Raw genomic sequence first — 19,115 nt, forward strand, 5'->3', positions numbered from 1 at the left:
ATGAGCGCACCGTGTACTTAGACTCACCAAATCCCCCCGTTAACACAAGATATCCATCTCTAGAATTCATTCAGTAGATCGTAAGCTCAGGATTCCGTGGTCTATCTCACCGAATGTACCCAGTTTCTGAAATTCCTTTCCCCGAACGCAGCTCCTCTTCCGGAAGCTGAAAGATCAATAAATGCCGTTTGCATCCCGGAGTGTTTGAGCTCCTGGATTGTAGCTCACGAGCTAAATGTAAAAGAAAGAAAATGGGGAAATGTAAAAGGGGATTTGAGGGTTCAGAAACAAAAGGTCCTGATTGTTTTTCGGTCCCATTTTGCTTGTTCTTTCTTTTTAGTTCCTGCATTGATGTTTAGATCAGATTAGCATAGATTCATAGATTTTTTTTTTTTTTTTTTTTTTTTTTTTTTTTTTTTACTTGTGAAGCGTCTTTGAGTGTCATGAAAAGCGCTATAAAAATCCCATGTATTATTATTATTATCATTATTCAGCTTTAATGTCATGACACAAGTACGAGTGCAAGGCAACGGGAGGCAGTTCATCATCAAACAAGTGCAAACTAGTGCAAATATACTGGATCAGTTAACAATATTTACATGATGTATTAGTTCGATAATTTACAAGTGATATAAAGATAGGGTATTATGAACATATGCAGATACACTTCTGTATGATATGCTATTCTGCTAATTTTTTTTTTGTAAATGTTCTAATCTGCTGTGCGTTTTTTGTTTACTTAGTGTCAGGAAATGTTTTGTTTTTGTGCCATGCACGACTGTAGACAGGTACTTTGGACATAATTTCTCAAGTAGAAATGTGAACATATGTAAATCCTTCTACTCTGGTAATAAATCTGCCAGTTTGTTTCTTTTTCAAAGAAGCACCTGTTGGAGCCAACGGCAAAAGAAGTCTTTCACCTTTGTTTACCCGATGTTTCACCTCAGATGCACGGACGCCGCCAACAGACTCCTCAATTTCCTCCGACAGAGGTAAGGAGTCGCTGGAATTTCCTTTTTCATTGGAGGCTGGAAATTGGGTGGCGGGTCCGGCCTGTGACTCATGATCTTCATCCCCGAGAAGATATTTCAGATACTGCACAATCTTAACCATGGAGATGTTGAATAAGAAGGATCAAGTCGTGACCAAATTATCTGTATTTTTTAATCCATCTTTATCCTGTTTCATCTGTTTGTATTGGTTTTGAGTCATTTGGGTCACATGATCTCCATCTTTACTTGTAGGGACAAATCTAGGAAATAGGTTGCCTGATAGGTTCTATTATTTTCTGCTTTTAAAAGGTTTAGAAAAGAAAAGCACACACACTCATCCGCTGTCCATCCGCTGGTCCTGGATTAAAAAAAAAGTTCGACTTAGTAGTTTTGAAAAAATCCGCACAGCGAAAAAAGCTCCAAAAACAAAAGATGATTTATTTTACATATAACACAAAACACTTATTCTCACATGCATGACGTTTGACGTTTCGCTTCCTCGAATGCCTACCAGAGATATGTGTACACATATGGTGATACACATATTTAAAATAAATCATATTTTCTTTTCGAAGCATTTTTTGGGGTGCAGATATTTTTCAAAACTCTACTTTCTAAAGGTGACATCATCGCTGGATCCATAATATTACGAATGGAGTGTGTAAGTTTGTGTGTGTGAAGCTGGGATGGGATGGCTTTTTTTCTGCTCCTATTTGACTGAAACTACACTGCATCACTGTAACACACAGCTCTGCCCTTTTACACCGACAACGGGACTTTATTCAAAATATGTCCGTCGGCAGTCATCTTTCATTCAGAAAATCCAACCAATCATTGGATCTGGATTCAAAAATTCAGGAAAAAAAAAAAGAACATTTTAAAAAGCCGGCAGCTTGATATTTCAGCAATGAGGAAAAAAAAAAAAGGAGGATGAAATTTCTCTTATTTAAACCTGGAGGGTTTGTGTCTGCCGTCCCTCGGCCTTTCCCATGTTCAGATACTCAGAGAGCAGTCGGTGTGCGCGACCAGCGTCAAAGCTCTTGGAACCGAAGTTTAAATTAACAAAAAAAAAAAATGCACAGCGCTCCCGCTGATCTTGTTTCGAGGACAGCGGCAAGGGATCTAGTGCTTCCCCGTCGGGTCCCTCTCCTCCAGCCGAGCTGCGCCTCAGGAATTTGCTGGCATGCCGGCAGAAACGTAGGGATTTATCCGAGGTGTCAGCCCCGATCTGACCTGTTGACACGCAGCCACTGGACTGCACCGGACCCCCGCGCTCCGGCTCAGGAGAGACAAGACCGATATCCCTCGACAGACACCAGAAAGCTCGGAAAAGAATAAAAAAATCCGGTCCAGGAATTTCTTATCGGTTGGATTTGATTGGGTAGTTTTTCACTATTTGTCCGATTAGGCCGCAACATTACCGCCGCCTACCGTTTCTGTCAGGACGATCGTTTGCCAACATCAGGTGTATTTCATCTTGTCAAACTCCTGCTTCAACAAAAGGCCACGGGTGCGTTTCATCTTTTCACGAAACGACCTCGTCTGACATCGGCGGGTTCACATCGATGTCGGAGGAACTCCTCGCTCCAGCGCCAATATTTGCGTCTTCTAATTTTGTCAAACATCTACTTACTTTTTCCTCTTTTTTTCCTCTTCAGGCTTCGCAACAACGATCAAAAACCTCCAATCAACCGTATCTTCTTCTCTCACTTCACGTCCTCTTTGGCCGCATCCCGAAATCTTCTCTTTGGTCGTCCTCTAGACCTCCGATCCTGATACGTCTGCGGAGGTTCTCGCTCCTCCAGGTCAAAATCTCCTCGTCGTGGCAACGAGATGCTTCTCAACCCGGCCTCGCTCACCTTCCTGCCAAAACATCTAACATGCGTCGTCCTTCTGACGGACTCCTTCCCTATCCTGTCCATCCTGGTCGCTCCCAAAGAGAATCTCAACATCTTCATCTCTGCGACCTCCAGCTCTGCTCCCTGTCTTTTCCTCAACGCCGCCGTCTCCGAATCGTACGGCAATCGTCGTCTTCAACACCTGAAATCCATGGAAAACATTCACCTGTTTGGCGCTCGAGAGTGTTAAAGTTGGCCTTCAGGTTTATCAGACTCAAAATCTACTTGTTCAGTCTGTATTTGTCGCAAAGAACGCTGGCAAGAAACGTCCCTGCAAACATGCGTTATTCTGCATCATTCTGCGGGATATAGGCCGACGCAAAAGAGGGACGTCGTCCTGAAAATCACCTTGTGAGCCTTCATTTTTTAAATCCTCCAGCACATTCCGGCAGTCTTTTGAAGATCTTGTCCACACATGGCACGTAAATCTTCCATAAAAGGTACAATTATTACTGTAAAATCCTGCAATGCAGTCACCCTGAACTGCCCGACCTTGACCAAATCCCCTCCTATGCATAAGATTAAGTCAGATTTTATTTATGTGGCGCCGAATCCCAACCCTGCTGTCTGATGACACTTTCCACGTACAGCAGGTGTGAACCACAACCTTTAAGATGATCTACAGAAACCCAACATCCGGCGAGGATTCGGGCCTTTTATTGTCCTTACAGCAAATTGCGACGAAATTTAGAGATTGATTTGAGTCAGTGGAATCAAAAAAAGACACAACATGATAATACAACCAGAGCAGCATCTCTGGGTTAGAGATATGACACAGAAAAATACAAATAACATCTAGAAGAATAAACGCATAAATATGCAGAAAAGAAGTAAAAAAAAAAAAAAAAAAGGAAATAAAAGGGTTTATCGCACTGTAATGTATGTGTGGTTCAAGTGTTCATGGTTGCACCGAATTTAGCGCTATGGGGTAAAAACTGTTTTTCAGTTGGTTTTTGCAACGATTGTCCTAAACCACCTCCTTGATGGCAACATTTGGAGTGGGCTGGATCTCTGAAGATGCTGTGGGCTCTAGATGTTATCGATGTTATAGATATCCTCAAGTGACGGCACAGGATGAACGATCAGTTTTTGCATTTATCGTCCTCTGCGGTGAAGATTTGGCGGCACGGGACGGATTCCACTGTGAGGCGATAAAAGGACATTAGCAGCTTGTCGGGGAAGTTGTTCCTCTCAAGTATCCTCAGGAAATGCAGCCTCTGTTGTGTCGCGCTGTTAGTTGTCCAGATCGGATCCTCCTGATGATGAGGAGAGGCCGAATATCCCATTTCCTCCTCCTGAAATCGACTATCGGCTCCCGAGGTCACTCCAGAAGCACCGCGCCGTCTCATCTCCCCCAGAGACGAGTCCTGCTGTGGCACCACCCGACAAGGAAAACGTCACCTTTTACCGATGCAGAAATCTCGGACGGATCCCAGCGTGATGCGGCTTTCTGACTCGACCGGTCGGGGTAGAAAGAGGGACGGGCAGGAAGTACCTGTCGTTACTACAATCCTACAAACCAAATGTTTTCTGAGGTACCAAACACATAAAGCTTAATTGCCAACCTGGAGCGCTGACATGATAAACATCGACATAATAAAACCGAATCGGCCGACTGATTCGTCCATGACGGGTTCATCGCAGAAAACTAATTTCCCCCCGGGGATTGAGAAAGGATAAATTATTATTCTCATCGAATATGAAAACGCGGGGCAACGACGTGATGATGTTTGTCGGCCAGGCGACAAAGAACATCAGGGGTTTTAGCTGTTGCAAATATTTCGACTATTACCGTTTAAAGTCGGAATGACTTCAAAACGCCACAGGAGGTCTTTCCTACCTGAGGCTATCAGACTTTTTAATTCCTCTTCCCTCAGCCGCAGGGAATCTTCAAATCTTTGTACTTAAGACCTTAAAACACGTGATAGCCTTAACAATTTATATTTTATTGTATTTCTTATTCTCCCTCCTTCCTACTATCATCTATTACTGTTGTGTTTTTGCTTGATACTCTGGCACAACAATTTCCTTCGGGATAAATAAAGTTGTTCTCATCTCATCTCAAAATCACGGTTACACCAAAACCGATAAGAATGAATCTTCCATCGTCGGCCGCCGTCTTCGGTACATGTCGATATAATAACGACTATGTTTTATCGTAAAGCCAGAAACAATTCCGACGACATTTGTTGTCGAAAAGCTGCGGAAATGCAGGCGGTTCCGTGTATCATTTCTATTTACCGAACACTTCAGGCACCTTTGCGGTTTCCCAACCACAACGCCAATGAGCTTTAGGAGGCCTCGCCGGAGGCGAGAAGGTCTCCGAGTGATCTGATTATGTAATCCTGACAAAACAATGAGGATTTAACAGCACAAAAAAAGAAAGAAAGAAATGAAACTCCATCAAGCTGCCCGGCGTCATTAAGGAAGGTCGGGTGGGCTCAGGGATTGTCCCCCCCGAAGGTATTTTCCCCGGCCGAGAAGCCAAGGGAGGGAATGCAAACAGGAGCGACGGGGGAGCGGACGATACCTCCCACCCCCTCCCAGACTCACATGAGGGAGATTATAGCGGAGGAGGAGCGGACAGGCGCAGGAGAGGAGAGATGGTGGCTGCGATGAATGACATTCCTCCGGTTTCAGGCTTGCAGATCCGAGACGCTTCCACTGATCGCCGGCCGAGGGTCAATCGTCCATCTGGGGTAACTATGATTCAAACCGCGGGAGACGAAACGCTCGTCTTAAACTTCGGTCGTGAACTCGTGCAAAGTCTGAGCGCTGAATGAAACAACGGGCGCAGCCTTGCATTTCTCTTTGATATGAAATCCTTTGGAGGGAAACGTTTTTTTTGCTCCGAATAAATGTCGAGAATTGACGTCACGCATCGCGGTGAAAGATTTTTGTAGTTTGTGCATGAAAAGTGATATTCATATCATTCACATCCACCAGTTGCAACCTGTACTTTTTGCATGGACATAATATGACTTAATAAAAATCTCTGCATGGCACAGGGGGCCACTTTACATCATGCATACTTTTCTTTTATCAATTTTTTTGTCAGACTTCTGCAAAGGAAGCACAAACTTTGAGATAATTATTCTGAGCGTGCTCCGCGGGTCAAAGGGTGCAGGTGAACATCACTCACTCAAATCACCGGCCTGCGGTTCCGCCTGTGAAACGATGAATTTGTCTGAAATTTTCGGCGGCATGAAAAATTTTCCCCGTCTGAGTGAAGAGTGCGGGAGAGACAAATGAGGCGGTAAAGGAAACACCCGGGCACAACCGTGGATTTAATGAGCGCAAATCCCAGAATGCCACGAGACAATCGGCATCGATATATCGCCATCTGTTACTATAGTATTATTAATATCAGCGTGGAAATTGTGCACGTTCCAGTTTGAGCTGAATGCGCACAGCTGTTTGTGTTCTACGGTTAAAAATCTGAGTTTTATAGTCATTTGTTTCCGCCGACAGCAACTTGAATTAATAACAGCGATCTGCTAACTGATGCGGGGTTTATAGACTCACATGTGATGCAAGACGTCATATATGCATTTACTCATAGAGGAAAAAAAACTCTATGGGTAAAAGGTGCCATCAAAGTGAATTTAATGGAACGTGAAAGAAGCATTTTTTGGGGGTTTTTGGTGATATTTCGTCGGCGTTGTGTGTCGGTTGCAGGTATGGGTGTGATGCGCTGGTGCACGCTGGGCGGGACTCTCCTGCTGCTGGTGTGTGAGGTCACTATCAGTCAGCTGTGCAAGTCCTCCATCACCTTAGTGGACGGCTTCCACACACTCTTCATCCTCATGCACATGGCTCTCCCTCCTCCTCTTCCTCGTCCGAACAAAGGGAGACTCTTTTCGCCTTCCCTCTCACCAGCGCCTCCCGACACCCCGAAATCCTCCGCTCTCCGTGACTCACCCATCCTCGATAAACGTTCCTCCCCTCGGCCTCCTCGTGAGGCGACCTCTCCTGACCTCCTCTCCTCCTCGAGCCGCCCCCTTCCCGCCCCCGACTGCGTTCTGCCCCACATGGACAGCAGGACTCCGGCCATGGGCGCTTTCATCTCCGCTCTCATCCTGGCCTCCCTTTGCGTCTCGTTTCTGATGGAAGTCATGGGTCTCCTGGAGCCGCCCTCGCTGCAGCGCCCCCTGCTGCTGGTGACGGCGGGGGTCGTCAGTCTGCTCCACAACCTGCTGGTGCTCAGGCTGAGCTGGGATCGGCGGCCGCGGGGCAGCGGTGCCGAGATCAGCGGGGAGACGGACGCCGGCTTCTACCTTGAAGTGAACCGCAAAGGTAATATCAGAGCTGCGCTGCTATGAACCCCGCAGGGGTACAGTGGTTAAACCAGGCATTTAGGAAGAACCTTATTGTCCTATTTTTAATTAAACCTGAATTACGATCACAATCTTTCAGCTTAAAACATCCAAAGCAACGTCTGACTACAAGCATCCATAACAGTCGCTAACCTGAATTTAATATCCCGTTTGTACAATCAGAGGAAAACCATAAAGAAATAAAAGTGTTGGATTATACTATGCATTGAAACAGCTCACGGCGAGGGCCTTTGCGGCTTTGCTTTCCAACAATAATCCTCTTGCCACCAGAAATATTTTCAGTTACAGTGGGGATATTCAATTGGTGAGCTCCGGCAGCGGGTGGGGGTGGCGCTTTGTCTGCCGTCACGTAATAATACTTTTGTTTTTTCACACGATCAATCTGACCGCCCAGGTAAGGATACTTTGAAGCCGCTCTCAAGTGTGTACTCAGCTGAAGGGGAACATCAAACTCTGTTTTGCATTCCTATGCGTGACTCCCGCAGCCTTGGCCGAGGAGGAAACCCGCGGCCGGACCGAGCCGGAAAGGGTGAGTCAAGTCCAATCTGCCGTGGACGTCAGCGTCCACAACGGGGCGCTTGTCCTCTGTAACCCGGCGACCTCCAGCATCCCCGACAGCGACCCCGCGGAGGCGGACGCGCAGGCCAGTCGTCACGGTGACGTCCAGGAGCTGACGGCCCGCGGGAGCGACGTGAACCCCGAGGAATATCTCGGTAGTTGATTTGAAATTTCCGACTCAACAATGGGAAAAGATCTATATTTGATATCATATATCAAAATACGCCTGTCAAACCTGTAATTCTATGATATTCTCCTGATTCGCTGCCCAATGACAGTGGACAAGATCGGGTTGAAACGCAAAAAGTATCTCCAGGATGATACATTAAAAGTCACGTTTATTTATTTCCCTGAATTTTTGGTGAAAAGGAAACTCCTGTTTCCCCGTAAAGTTGTAACCGGCACCAAACGCAGCGGGTAAAATGTCGTTAAATGTTAAATGACGGATGTTTTTTTATTTTTTTTTTGTCGTCTGTCTTGCTGGACTGTCTTTAACATCTGTTCCCGTTCGTCCTTTCAGAAAGTCAAAAAGCGCCTCGATCCCCTTCGACCTCTGAGTCTTCACGCGACCCCGGGAGCCCGTCGGCGAGCGTCTGGTGGCGGCGCTGTCTCTCCTCGTGCGTCCGTGTCATTCAGGGCCTGTTGACTCCTGCTTTGGTTCTGATCAACAGCCTGGTGCTGCTGCTCATCACCCCGCCCGGCATCCACGGCCAGCAGCCCTGTTTCCTCCTGGTTTACCTGGATCAAGCCTTCTCCATTCTGGCCGTCATCGTTTTGATCGCCAGGGCCACGCCTCAGGTCCGACCGTCCGTCTGCATCAAGCCACGTAGCTCGAGTGGTGATTTCTGTGTTTGTAAATCTCTCTTTGAGTCTACATGCCTCCGGCAGAGCGGCCGGTATCCGGTTAGACATTGCCGATTTGCGATTGACGTGTTTTCCCGGACAAATCTCCTCCTCAGGTACGCCGATATGGGCTGCTGCTGATGCAGGCCACGCCTCCGCACATCTGTGTGTCTGAACTGGGACAGAGAATTGCAAACGTGCCCGGAGTCCAGGGGGTCCATGACCTTCACATCTGGGAGCTGGCGGATTCATTGATAGTAGCCTCTGTCCACGTGCACTGCCACGCCGGGTTTCCGGTGCACAGGTAAGATATATTATGTTCAGGATGCACAGCTCCCTGTTTCAGTCCCGCTAATGACGCTCCACCTTCAGGCATGCAAACAGTTACATTAGGGTAAAGGAAGTCGACTGAACTCTTTTTTTTCTGACGAGTATATGTTTAAACTACTTGTAAATATATCTGCAGGGGACTGAAACAAAGATTGTTTCTGTTGACTAATCCTGGTCCTTGGCTGAACCCTTGAAATAACAAAAGTGACATGTTTAAAAAATGTACTGAGTCGTAGCACATTTTTTTCAAAGTCAAAACAACCAAACATAAGCACTTGATGTTGAGAAATAGTCACAGAAGGAGTATCAACCAGCACCATTTGCATCCGGATCCATCTGTTTGGTGTCCTTTTCTCTCCTGTCCAGGTGCGCTGATGTGATGTCAGGAGTCACCAAGGTGCTGAAGAGCGTCGGTGTGAGCTGCTGCACCGTACAGCCCGAGTTTGTCGGCACCTCGGCGTCCTCCGCCGGCGGCCAGGACGTCCTCGGCCAACTTCCTCCCATGACCTGCAGCTTTTCCTGTGGGAAGGCCTGCGCCGCAAAAATGTGCTGCACCACCGCGGGAGACGAACATCCCGGCCAGTCTAAAGAGACTCGGGCTCCCTGAAATTAGCCAAGTTACACACAAATAAACAATTTGTACAAAAATTGTGTGGCTACACTTCTGCCTGTCACGTCTGTCGCATCTCCCATGAAGGTATCAAACTGTATTAAAAATAACATTAACAACACCCATCACCCTACACCTTTAAGAATAAATCCCTTAAGATATGATACTAATTGCATTGGTTTTTGTTATTTTTTTATGAGACACATTAGCTTTAACATGGACTGACCTTTCTTATATGATGAAAAACATAAAGAGGCCCAGACGAGTTCAAAAAAGTAGGAATGAAGACCGACGAAACGGGAAAAGGGAGGGTTTTTTTTTTGGTTCAACCTTTTTCTATACATCTCCTCCTCCTTTTAAATTAAGGCAGAAGCGATGATAGCAAAGGGAAGTACAAAAGGAGGCACATCAAAAAAACTGACACTCAGAGAAAGTGGAAACATATTTCAAAAACTCCATTTACATGCCATAACTTTTACTATCTATACGGCTTATCCTGTTGTCACGGTCACCAGGGGCGCCTGTTCCAGCAGTTGTCGGGGATGTCTTAGACTTAGGAATGTCCCTTAACCCACATGTAAACCTAGAGGAATCTGCAAAATAATGTAATCCAATTACAAATTTTTTGATAATCAAAATATCTCCTTTCTCTGAGTCCTGTGTTCATCAAAATAAGATCACCACTCAGTTGGGCACTGCAGACAGTGCAACCAAAAGTGTCATGGATTACCTTTTCACATCACACACAACTGTGTTGACCTCCCTGTACCTGTTTTTAATTCCTCTCCCTTTGTACTTAAGACCTTAAGACACTTTATAGCCTTGACTTGTTACTTTGTTACCCTTTTTATACTGTTTATACAATTTCCTACTATTATTTATTGTTGTTATGTTTTACTTGAAACTCTGGCACGACAATTTCCTTCGGGATAGATAAAGTTGTTCTTATTCTTATTCTTATTCTTAGTTAATCATCCGACCAAACGACTTGGCTCCGCCCACTTCCTCAGACGTCCAATCACAATGGGCATTGTTTAGCATGTGAACTACAGCACAAACTTTGTTTCTTTTTTCTGCGCTTTCTACTCAACCGATACACGCAATTCGCGCCTGATATCTTACATGTAGTCTTAAATAAGTCTCATATGTAATCGTTATCAAATAAATTTTGAATATGATATTGGCACCCTGACTGAAACGGTAGCTGCACATCTGTGGTATATATATCTTGTCATTCGCAAATGAAAAGTGCCCGGATGAGCCTCGGTGGTCCGGGGTGCAGGCTTCAAACCTGTAGCTGCTTAGCGGCAGAGTGGTTCAATTCCACCTTTCGGGCGAAGTAGATGCGAATGCATGACTTAGGGCGAAGTCGGAAAGTAGATATTTATGAAAGACATCAACAACATACTTCAAATGTTTCCTTTTCCAAACAGTCCAGCGTGGATTATCAAGTGAGCTTTAATTTACATGCAAAGTAACAGCGGCAAAAATACCTATACTACCAGTAGTAGTAATAACAATAATAATAATTATTATTATAATAATAAATCAAAGAGCACAGAATCATACATGAGAAAAGTGTTGAAAATGCCACATCCGGTTTACCCGGAACAGTATTTTGATTGATAGCACGTATAAACCAATCATCAAGGAGGAATCACTGTTCAACATCCAATCACATTCCTCACTGGTGTCGAGATGAAACGTGTTTCCTGTCACTCTGTAGTTTCGAGATGTCCTTGTGTAGTTGAGTCCTCACGATTTAGGAGTAAACCTCTTCCTTTTGTGGAAAAGAGCTCAGCGTTTTATTGCATGGTAAGATATACTTGTGGTCTTATCCGTAACTGTCTATAATATTTACAGCAGTCCCGTATTCTGAAATACATTATAGCTGCTGTTTGCCATTGCTAGCCTCCGTTAGCTACTCGTTGTTGGCTAACGGGATTTAGGGCTTCCTCAGTTGTCTGTTCTTATTTTCTTAAAATACCTGTTCTTTTCTTATTGATGTTTTCTTAAAAATGAATTAAAACGACAAAAGTGTCACATCCAACCCAAGCTGGAGGCGTATCATCTCAGGCTATGGGGCATTCTAATACCTATTTTGAACTATTGTCCCCAAATTCGTGTCTTAAAATACGTATTTATGCTCCAGTATATTTTACTTGGTCTGACAAGCACTGTGATATGTTTAAGATTCTAGTACGGTCTAGACAGTGAATGTGTCTATGGGTTAATCAGACATTCCAGCTAAAATGATTTAATGTCAGTAGTGCACGTATGAAACTAATAGTTTGACATAAAGCTATCTGTTAAAAAATGCATCTTCAAATATCAGAGAAAACATTAGCTTTCTTGTAAAGTATTTCCCCTGTTTCAAGAAAATCAAGAAAGGTCAACAGCAAGTGATTGATTTTATCATTGAATGCCAAAATATACATTTTTACTTTTCTCATTTTGTATCCCAATAGTGATCAGAAAATCTACCATGCCTCTTCATAAATACCCTTATAAAATATGGGATGCCATGAAGCTGAAACAGGGTATCTACGCTCGCCTCCCCCAACACTACCTTAAGTCACTCGAGCTAAAAGAGCCCGCCGCCGTCCACTGGAGGCCCCTCGGAATCCAGTACCGAGCAAACCCAGAGACGGGGCAGAAAGAACGTGTGCAAGATGTCCCGATCCCCATCTACTTCCCCCCGGCTTCACAGTACGGCCTGTGGGGTGGCGAGGGCTGGGTCTCAGGCTACAGATACGCCAACAATGACAAAGTGAGTGTTCATGCAGATGTTTTTTTTTCTGAGGAGAGGTTTCAAGTTGTATTTTGGTTGAACGGAGTAGTTATTAACTGTTGTCTCAGCCATTTGAAAGGGTTTCGTGTTGGGTTTTTAAGACTGGCTATATATTGCTCTGAAAAATCAAGGGAGACACAAAATCCTGAGTAACATTTCTTGGCCATTTAAAAAAACGAGAATATCTCTCAAACAGGTTTTCATTAAGATTTATCTTGGTCCTTTTTCATTGCAATAAATATCAATGTTGTCTCTCTAGAATTCAATATAGTGCATGACGTTTGCCTGCTTGTATGTAATGTTTAACATCCAGCCTTGAGACAATTTTTGGAGTTGATGCTGATACAATCCTGCCGTTCTGAGTGTTGTTGAAACTCTGGCCTAAAGTCCACATTTAATTTTCAATACCTTGGAGTTAAAAGTGTCTGCTGCGGTGAAAGGCTGACACTGGGGGCCCACTGACGTTTTCACGCTAGCTCTTTCTCGTGTATTTAAGACCTTAAGACACTTTATAGCCTTGACTTGTTACATAGACACTTTATAGTTTTATTCATATTTCTTATTCTCCCCCTTTTTTTTATACTGTTTATACAATTTTCTACTATTATTTATTAGTGTCATATTTATTAGTGTCATGTTTTACTTGAAACTCTAGCACAACAATAAATAAATAAAGTAGTTCTTATTCTTATTCGCTTAGATGTCGACTCGTCTGAGGAAGACCTGGAAACCACAACTGTTCGAGAGAGAGCTTTACAGCGAGATCCTCGATCATAAGTTCACAATTACCGTCACTGCTCGCACTCTTGACCTCATTGATGCTGCATTCGGATTTGATTTTTATATCCTCAAAGTAAGTGAAAGCTTTAAAAGGTTATAAAAGACCACATTTGTCTTGGTGCTTTCAATACAACTCCCGTTTTCTGTCTCCTGTCAGACGTCAAAGGAAGATCTGAACTCCAAGCTAGGGATGGACCTGAAGAGGGCCATGTTGCTTCGTCTGGCCCGCAAAGATACACAGCTTTATCCAGATGACCCTGTAAAAAGAGAGAACGTCTACAACAAATACAAGGTTTGTGGCTTTTGTTTAGGTCATCCTGTCTTCAAATGTCTCAGTATGACTTAGAGTTAACATTTCTCTGAAATTTCTCTGTTCTACTGTAAAGGTTTTACAAAAGACGACAAGTGATATGTTGTTTTTGTGCTTTTTTAAATTCTATTTTATTTATTTTCTTGCTGTGCAGCAATTTGAGATCCCTGAGGAGGAAGCGGAGTGGTCAGGTCTAAGTCTGGTAGAAGCTGTTGAGAAACAGAGGCAACTGGAGCACAAGGTAACATCACCAAACACAGCGCCTGGATCAGTGGTCGGGAATCTATGGCTCTTCCAGTGACGGCATATGGCTCTCAGATAATTTTGAGTTGAAAAAAAAAATCAGTTTGGAACTGATTTTAAAATACTTGTGATATTTCTTCTTAATACTGTGTCATTTTAAAGTAAACAGAAATGAGTTTTAAAGATAAATTTCACGGGTTACCCGTGGGTCGGGTGGGGAACCGATGGCTTCCGAGCGCGTCCTGCTCATTGTAAAGGTGAAGAAATTAATTTTATCAAATAGCCAACTATTTTATCCGCTCCAACCCTTGTAACAGAAAAGATGGCAAAAAGAAAAATAGACGATGATTACCGTCCATTTCCAGGCTGCGTGTACAGAGGAATTTACATTTGTGGAGAGCAGGATCTGCCTGTCTAACATGCAATGATGAAGCGGTCAAATATAAAGCAAACAAAATCATGCAGCACCAGAGGTCGCATTACAAGAAAGACATATTTAATTTATTATACGTTAAAAATACTATATGGTTCTCAATTAAATATATTTGGCTTTTATGGCTCTCCCAGTCAAAAAGTTTCCTAACCCCTGGCCTAGATACTCAGACAGCGAGACATGTTGAGTGTAGCAGCGTAAAGGGCACAGCAGCAGACTGAAGCTAAAGTAGGCCTAGAACAGAGACGCAACAGCAATAACCTCCTGAAGATTTTGACCATGTTAGAAATTGTGACCAGCCAATCCACATATTATGTCCAAAATAAAGTCTTTTAGAGTGCGTTAACATCTAAAACATCTACAGACTCATCCACCTGAACTGTGGTTGAGTCTGGCTCTCCACACTGTGCATTAATGGTCCCATACAGAGTGAAATCATACATTTCAGCATTGATACACCTGCATCGGCATGGAACCACACATTTAGGTCTATGTGTTGGAGCACAAAGGACACGGCCATCGCTCTATTTTTTCTTATTACTTGCCTTCATCTTTTATATTATAGATGTTGGATGCATACAAAGATGCTATGCTACCCCGTGTGCCATAACTATCTCTGATCCTGATTCCAATATCCAATATCCAAAGCTCAATAATAAATGCTAATCAGAAGTGTTGACAGAAAAAAATAATGTCTGAAAAGGAAAGCAAATGCAACATTATAGATATATATATTTTGTCTACAGTACCAACCAGTCTGTGTTATAATCACTTAAGAAAAAAAAAGAGTCCAGTTTGTTCTGTGGTCTCTCATTGTTTTGATCTTTTTCTCGCCGTCAGGAGCCCGAGCCCGTATTCGTGGCCTGTGTGGAAAAGCTGGTGAAAGAACTGCAAATCCAACAACTCTCAGAGCCTCAGGTCATCGAGAAGAAGTGAAACACCACACGTGTGGGAAACAGAAGCCGCTTTCAGACTTTTCATCCTTAAGTTCGCTGAACTGTTCAGCCTCCTCAGATGTCGACGGGAGTTTGAGTCACCGATCTCCTGTGGATACTGTCCACGGCACCCAGGTGAATGAGCGGGGTTTCAGCTCGGATTCATGCTGGGATGGGCGACGCAAAATCGAAGAGAGGCCAGAAAGCTCACACTGGACTGATGCTGTTGTGTTCCAGACATTTTCGTCTTTCGAGAAGCGAATCCCCTGAATGTAAATACATCCCAGCTGTCAGACATTGAATAATAATAATAAATCATTCTTCTTTTCTTAAATCCTGTTTTGTAGGCATACCCTTATTTAATCAATCCATTGAATGTTTTGCCGGTGAACAGTTTTTTTAGAAGGGCATTTCACATTCTTGGTAATAACCCGATTCCTTTTTTCTCGCTGAGGTGGACAATAAGAACAATACAGCGAATGTCTGCAAAGCAAAATTGTGGTCACATCTGTTGACGAATCACAAACTGGAAGTTAGTAAACCAAACTTATCATCTTGTATTACTCAACAGGAAAGCAAATACACACAGTTCTCTAAATTTCAGACTCTACTCCAAGACCAGGAGATAAAATATTTCCATCCGTCTTTCGAAGCAGGCCCAGACTGTCTGGGCTTTCTGTGGCCACTAAGTGGCGCTAATGGGCTTCTAACAAGTAAAGTAATTTGAATTTGAGATGATAAATCTGAAAGCTTTTCAGAGCATGCAGTTAAGTCTCCATATTCACATAACCCATGACCAGCCTGTGCTCTGAAAACCTTGATAAGCCCATTTATAGCAGCTGTTTATCCCTTTATAACTTTTAACCTGAGAATAAAACCATGCGGTTTTGACGTCACCTAATTTCACTTTGTGGAAAAAAAAAAAAAGGTTCTTTTCAAACCGAGTTCTCTTTTGCCACCCGAAGAGGGAATCGACGTGCGGGGGGGGGCCGTCATACTCCGGTTAGAGGACACTATTTCATCACTTCTATGGGGAACACTTGACTCAGGCCGGGACTCCCGAGAGTGTTGTAACCCACCAGATGAAAAGCTAAAAGCAAAAAAAGAAAAAAAAAACTATAAACAAAGAGGATTTCCTTACAGGCTCAGGTTGGAATTACCCAAACATTCAAAATGATGGTCAAGCACATTTTAATGTAATTAAAATAGATGTTCAAAGACTTACACTTAATGACATACTCGGTCTTTCAGCCTCTTCTTCTTTCCCTTTTGGCTTTTCCCTCGTCACAGTGAATCAACCTCCTCCGTCAAACCTTATTCTCTGTAACTAACTCCATGTCTCTCACTACCACCATAAATCTCTTTGGTCTTCCTCTAGACCAGGGGTCGGCAACCTTTAACACCCAAAGAGCCATTTGGACCTGGTTTCCATGGAAAAGAAAACACTGGGAGCCGCAAATAATTTTTGACGTATAAAATAAAGATACCACTGTATGTATTGCTTTTTATTACCTTTACACTTTGTATAAACAAGAGTGTAGTGTGTTGCTTATGAAATCCACAAAGTGCTACAGGGAAAATTATATTTTATTTATGGAATGAACACATTTTGAACATTTTGAGCTTTGGGCTTTCAGAGCGTGTAGCGTAGCCTCAACCTGAATTTTAAAATTAAATTGGGAAAAAAAATCACTGTCAGTGAACAATAAAAAATAGATATATGGAAAATATCTTCATAAATATTTATTTTACCTGATTAATGGGACTTCTGCGCACAGCATCTGCAAGTCGGGACTGGCGGGTATACCAGCTTCTGCGAGTGTGATGTTTATTTTGAACGGCAAAAAATAATAAATGTAATTTTATTTGAATATTTCAAGATCACAATAATCCTCCAACTTAGAACGGAAATTTAAAATATGAACAAAGATCCGAAGTACCAGTAGTCGGAAGTCAGAAGTGACCACTCTACCAAATAGCCATCTCAAAACCATATGAGATGAGATGAGAACAACTTTATTTATCCCGAAGGAAATTGTTGTGCCAGAGTTTCAAGCAAAAACGTAACAGTAATAGATAACAGTAGGAAGGAGGGAGAATAAGAAATACAATGAAATATAAATTGTCAAGGTTTAGGCTATCAAGTGTTTTAAGGTCTAAAGTACAAAGATTTGAAGATTCCCTGTGGCTGAGGGAAGAGGAATTAAAAAGTCTGATAGCCTCAGGTAGGAATATATACATACATTCCTTCCTTCATTTTTTTTTTGTTTGTTTTTTCAGGGGGGGTTGGGTGCTAATTGCGATTAGTAGGGTAATGTTTGGTGAATATCATGGTCCCTGGAGATTCCTGTCTAACTGATACTGTCAGCCTGTCCATCACCACTGCAAACAAGCAGGGTCTAAGAGCTGATCCCTTATGGAGTCCCACCTCCACCTTGAACTTCTCTGTCACACCTCACCTCTGTCTTACAGCTAGCATACATGTCCTGCACCAGTCCAACATACTTCTCTGCCACTCCAGACTTCCTCATACAATACCAGAGTTCCTCTCTTGGCACCCTGTCATATGCTTTTTCTAGGTCTACAAAAGCACAATGCACCTTTTCTGAATGTCTCTATTAGCATTTCTCTATTCTCAAAGCAAATACTGCATCTGTAGTTCTCTTTCTAGGCATGAAGTCACACTGTGCCTCACAAATTGACTTCTGCTCTCAGTCTAGTTTTCACTACTCTTTCCCATAACTTCATTGTTTGGCTCATCGACTTTATTCCTCTATAGTTACTGCAAATTCTGCACATCCCCCTTATTCTTAAAAATGGGCACCATCACACTTCTTTTCCATTCCTCAGACATCACACTTTTTCTCCATTCCTCAACTGATCTGCTTTGGTCATCTTGGAATTTTATTTAGTATTATCCTATGAGCAGTTTCAAACAGATGACATTTGGCAAATTGCTTCCGCTCACAATTTTATGTCCTTCTAATTTGCTTACGTCATCTGTGGCCGGAGAGATGGAACAGTCATTGATCAGGAATGCATCTTGTGTCATGACCCTCACCCCCACTGATTTCCTTAAATGCAGAAAGCATTTTTGCCCCCTTTTGTTTTTGAGCTGCTTTACAAACCCCCATTACAGTCAAGATGCCATCAACATGCTTATTCTGTGGGGCTTGTTTTTTTTTTCTTTTTTTTAATACCGCCTACTATTGAATCAAACTACAGTTTAAGTCTAAAACACTATTCTCCCCAAACTTCAAGTTCACAAGTCAGCTGATGGTGGATTCCTGGCTGTTCACATGGTTTAAAGTAAACACTAGTCTGCTTTTTTACAACAGTGCCTTGCAACAGAAATGCTGCAATTTTGATATCAAAAACCACTTTATAGGTTTCAACATGAACACTTCATTTGACTCATTTGTCCTTGGTTTCTTTCTTTTTCATTTACAATTACCTTTCATTCAATACTTTCTTTGGGAGTATTTCATTTTTCATAATATCCTTTTTCCTCTCATTATAATGTTGCTAGCTATGTTGCATTTGTCATTACTTTGGGCCACACAGAACTGCCATTTATGTATATGCATATATATATATATATATATATATGTTCTGGTGAAATGCTAACTGCATTTTGTAACTGTATCATTGCATATGTAATGACAATAAAGTTGAATCTAATCTAATATGCATATATATGTGTGTCCATATGTATATGTGTGGGTATATATATGTATGTATGTATGTATGTATGTATGTGTGTAAGTGTGTGTGTGTGTGTGTGTGTATATATATATATGTGTGTGTGTGTTTATGTATGTATGTGTATACATATATATATATTCATACATATATACAAACATACATATACACACATATGTACATACATATATACAATATATACACATGCATACAGAAACATACTCTTATACATATACAAATATATAAACATACATATTCATACATATATAGAATATATATACATACATATATATTTACATACATATGGATATACATACACACCTATATAGATACATCTTCTTCCCCTCTTGGCT

At 42.5% G+C, this 19,115-nt stretch overlaps 2 protein-coding genes and 1 non-coding gene across 3 annotated transcripts; all 3 read left to right on the forward strand.

Annotated features, from left to right (window-relative positions):
* The first annotated feature begins 5,470 nt into the window (after positions 1-5,470).
* Positions 5,471-9,686, forward strand: LOC147224454 (proton-coupled zinc antiporter SLC30A1). Its single transcript, XM_086164648.1, has 6 exons — positions 5,471-5,589; positions 6,569-7,186; positions 7,713-7,940; positions 8,306-8,583; positions 8,745-8,932; positions 9,325-9,686. Exons 2-6 carry the CDS (start codon positions 6,571-6,573, stop codon positions 9,563-9,565), a joined length of 1,551 nt encoding a protein of 516 aa, XP_086020774.1. The 5' UTR covers positions 5,471-5,589; positions 6,569-6,570; the 3' UTR covers positions 9,566-9,686.
* Positions 9,687-10,818: 1,132 nt separating this feature from the next.
* trnastop-uca (transfer RNA opal suppressor (anticodon UCA)) lies at positions 10,819-10,905 on the forward strand. The gene has a single exon. It is a non-coding gene; the product is annotated as a tRNA-Sec (tRNA).
* A 356-nt stretch (positions 10,906-11,261) lies between these two features.
* On the forward strand, positions 11,262-15,209 carry mrpl28 (mitochondrial ribosomal protein L28). Its single transcript, XM_086164891.1, has 6 exons — positions 11,262-11,383; positions 12,037-12,338; positions 13,060-13,212; positions 13,297-13,431; positions 13,604-13,690; positions 14,966-15,209. The coding sequence occupies exons 2-6, from the start codon at positions 12,054-12,056 to the stop codon at positions 15,059-15,061; spliced, it is 756 nt and encodes a 251-aa protein (XP_086021017.1). The 5' UTR covers positions 11,262-11,383; positions 12,037-12,053; the 3' UTR covers positions 15,062-15,209.
* Positions 15,210-19,115: the final 3,906 nt, after the last annotated feature.

Source organism: Fistularia commersonii, chromosome 18 (genome assembly GCF_037954325.1).
Source record: "Fistularia commersonii isolate RoL2024-O1a breed Wild chromosome 18, RoL_Fcom_v1.0, whole genome shotgun sequence".
Lineage (NCBI taxonomy): Eukaryota > Metazoa > Chordata > Actinopteri > Syngnathiformes > Fistulariidae > Fistularia > Fistularia commersonii.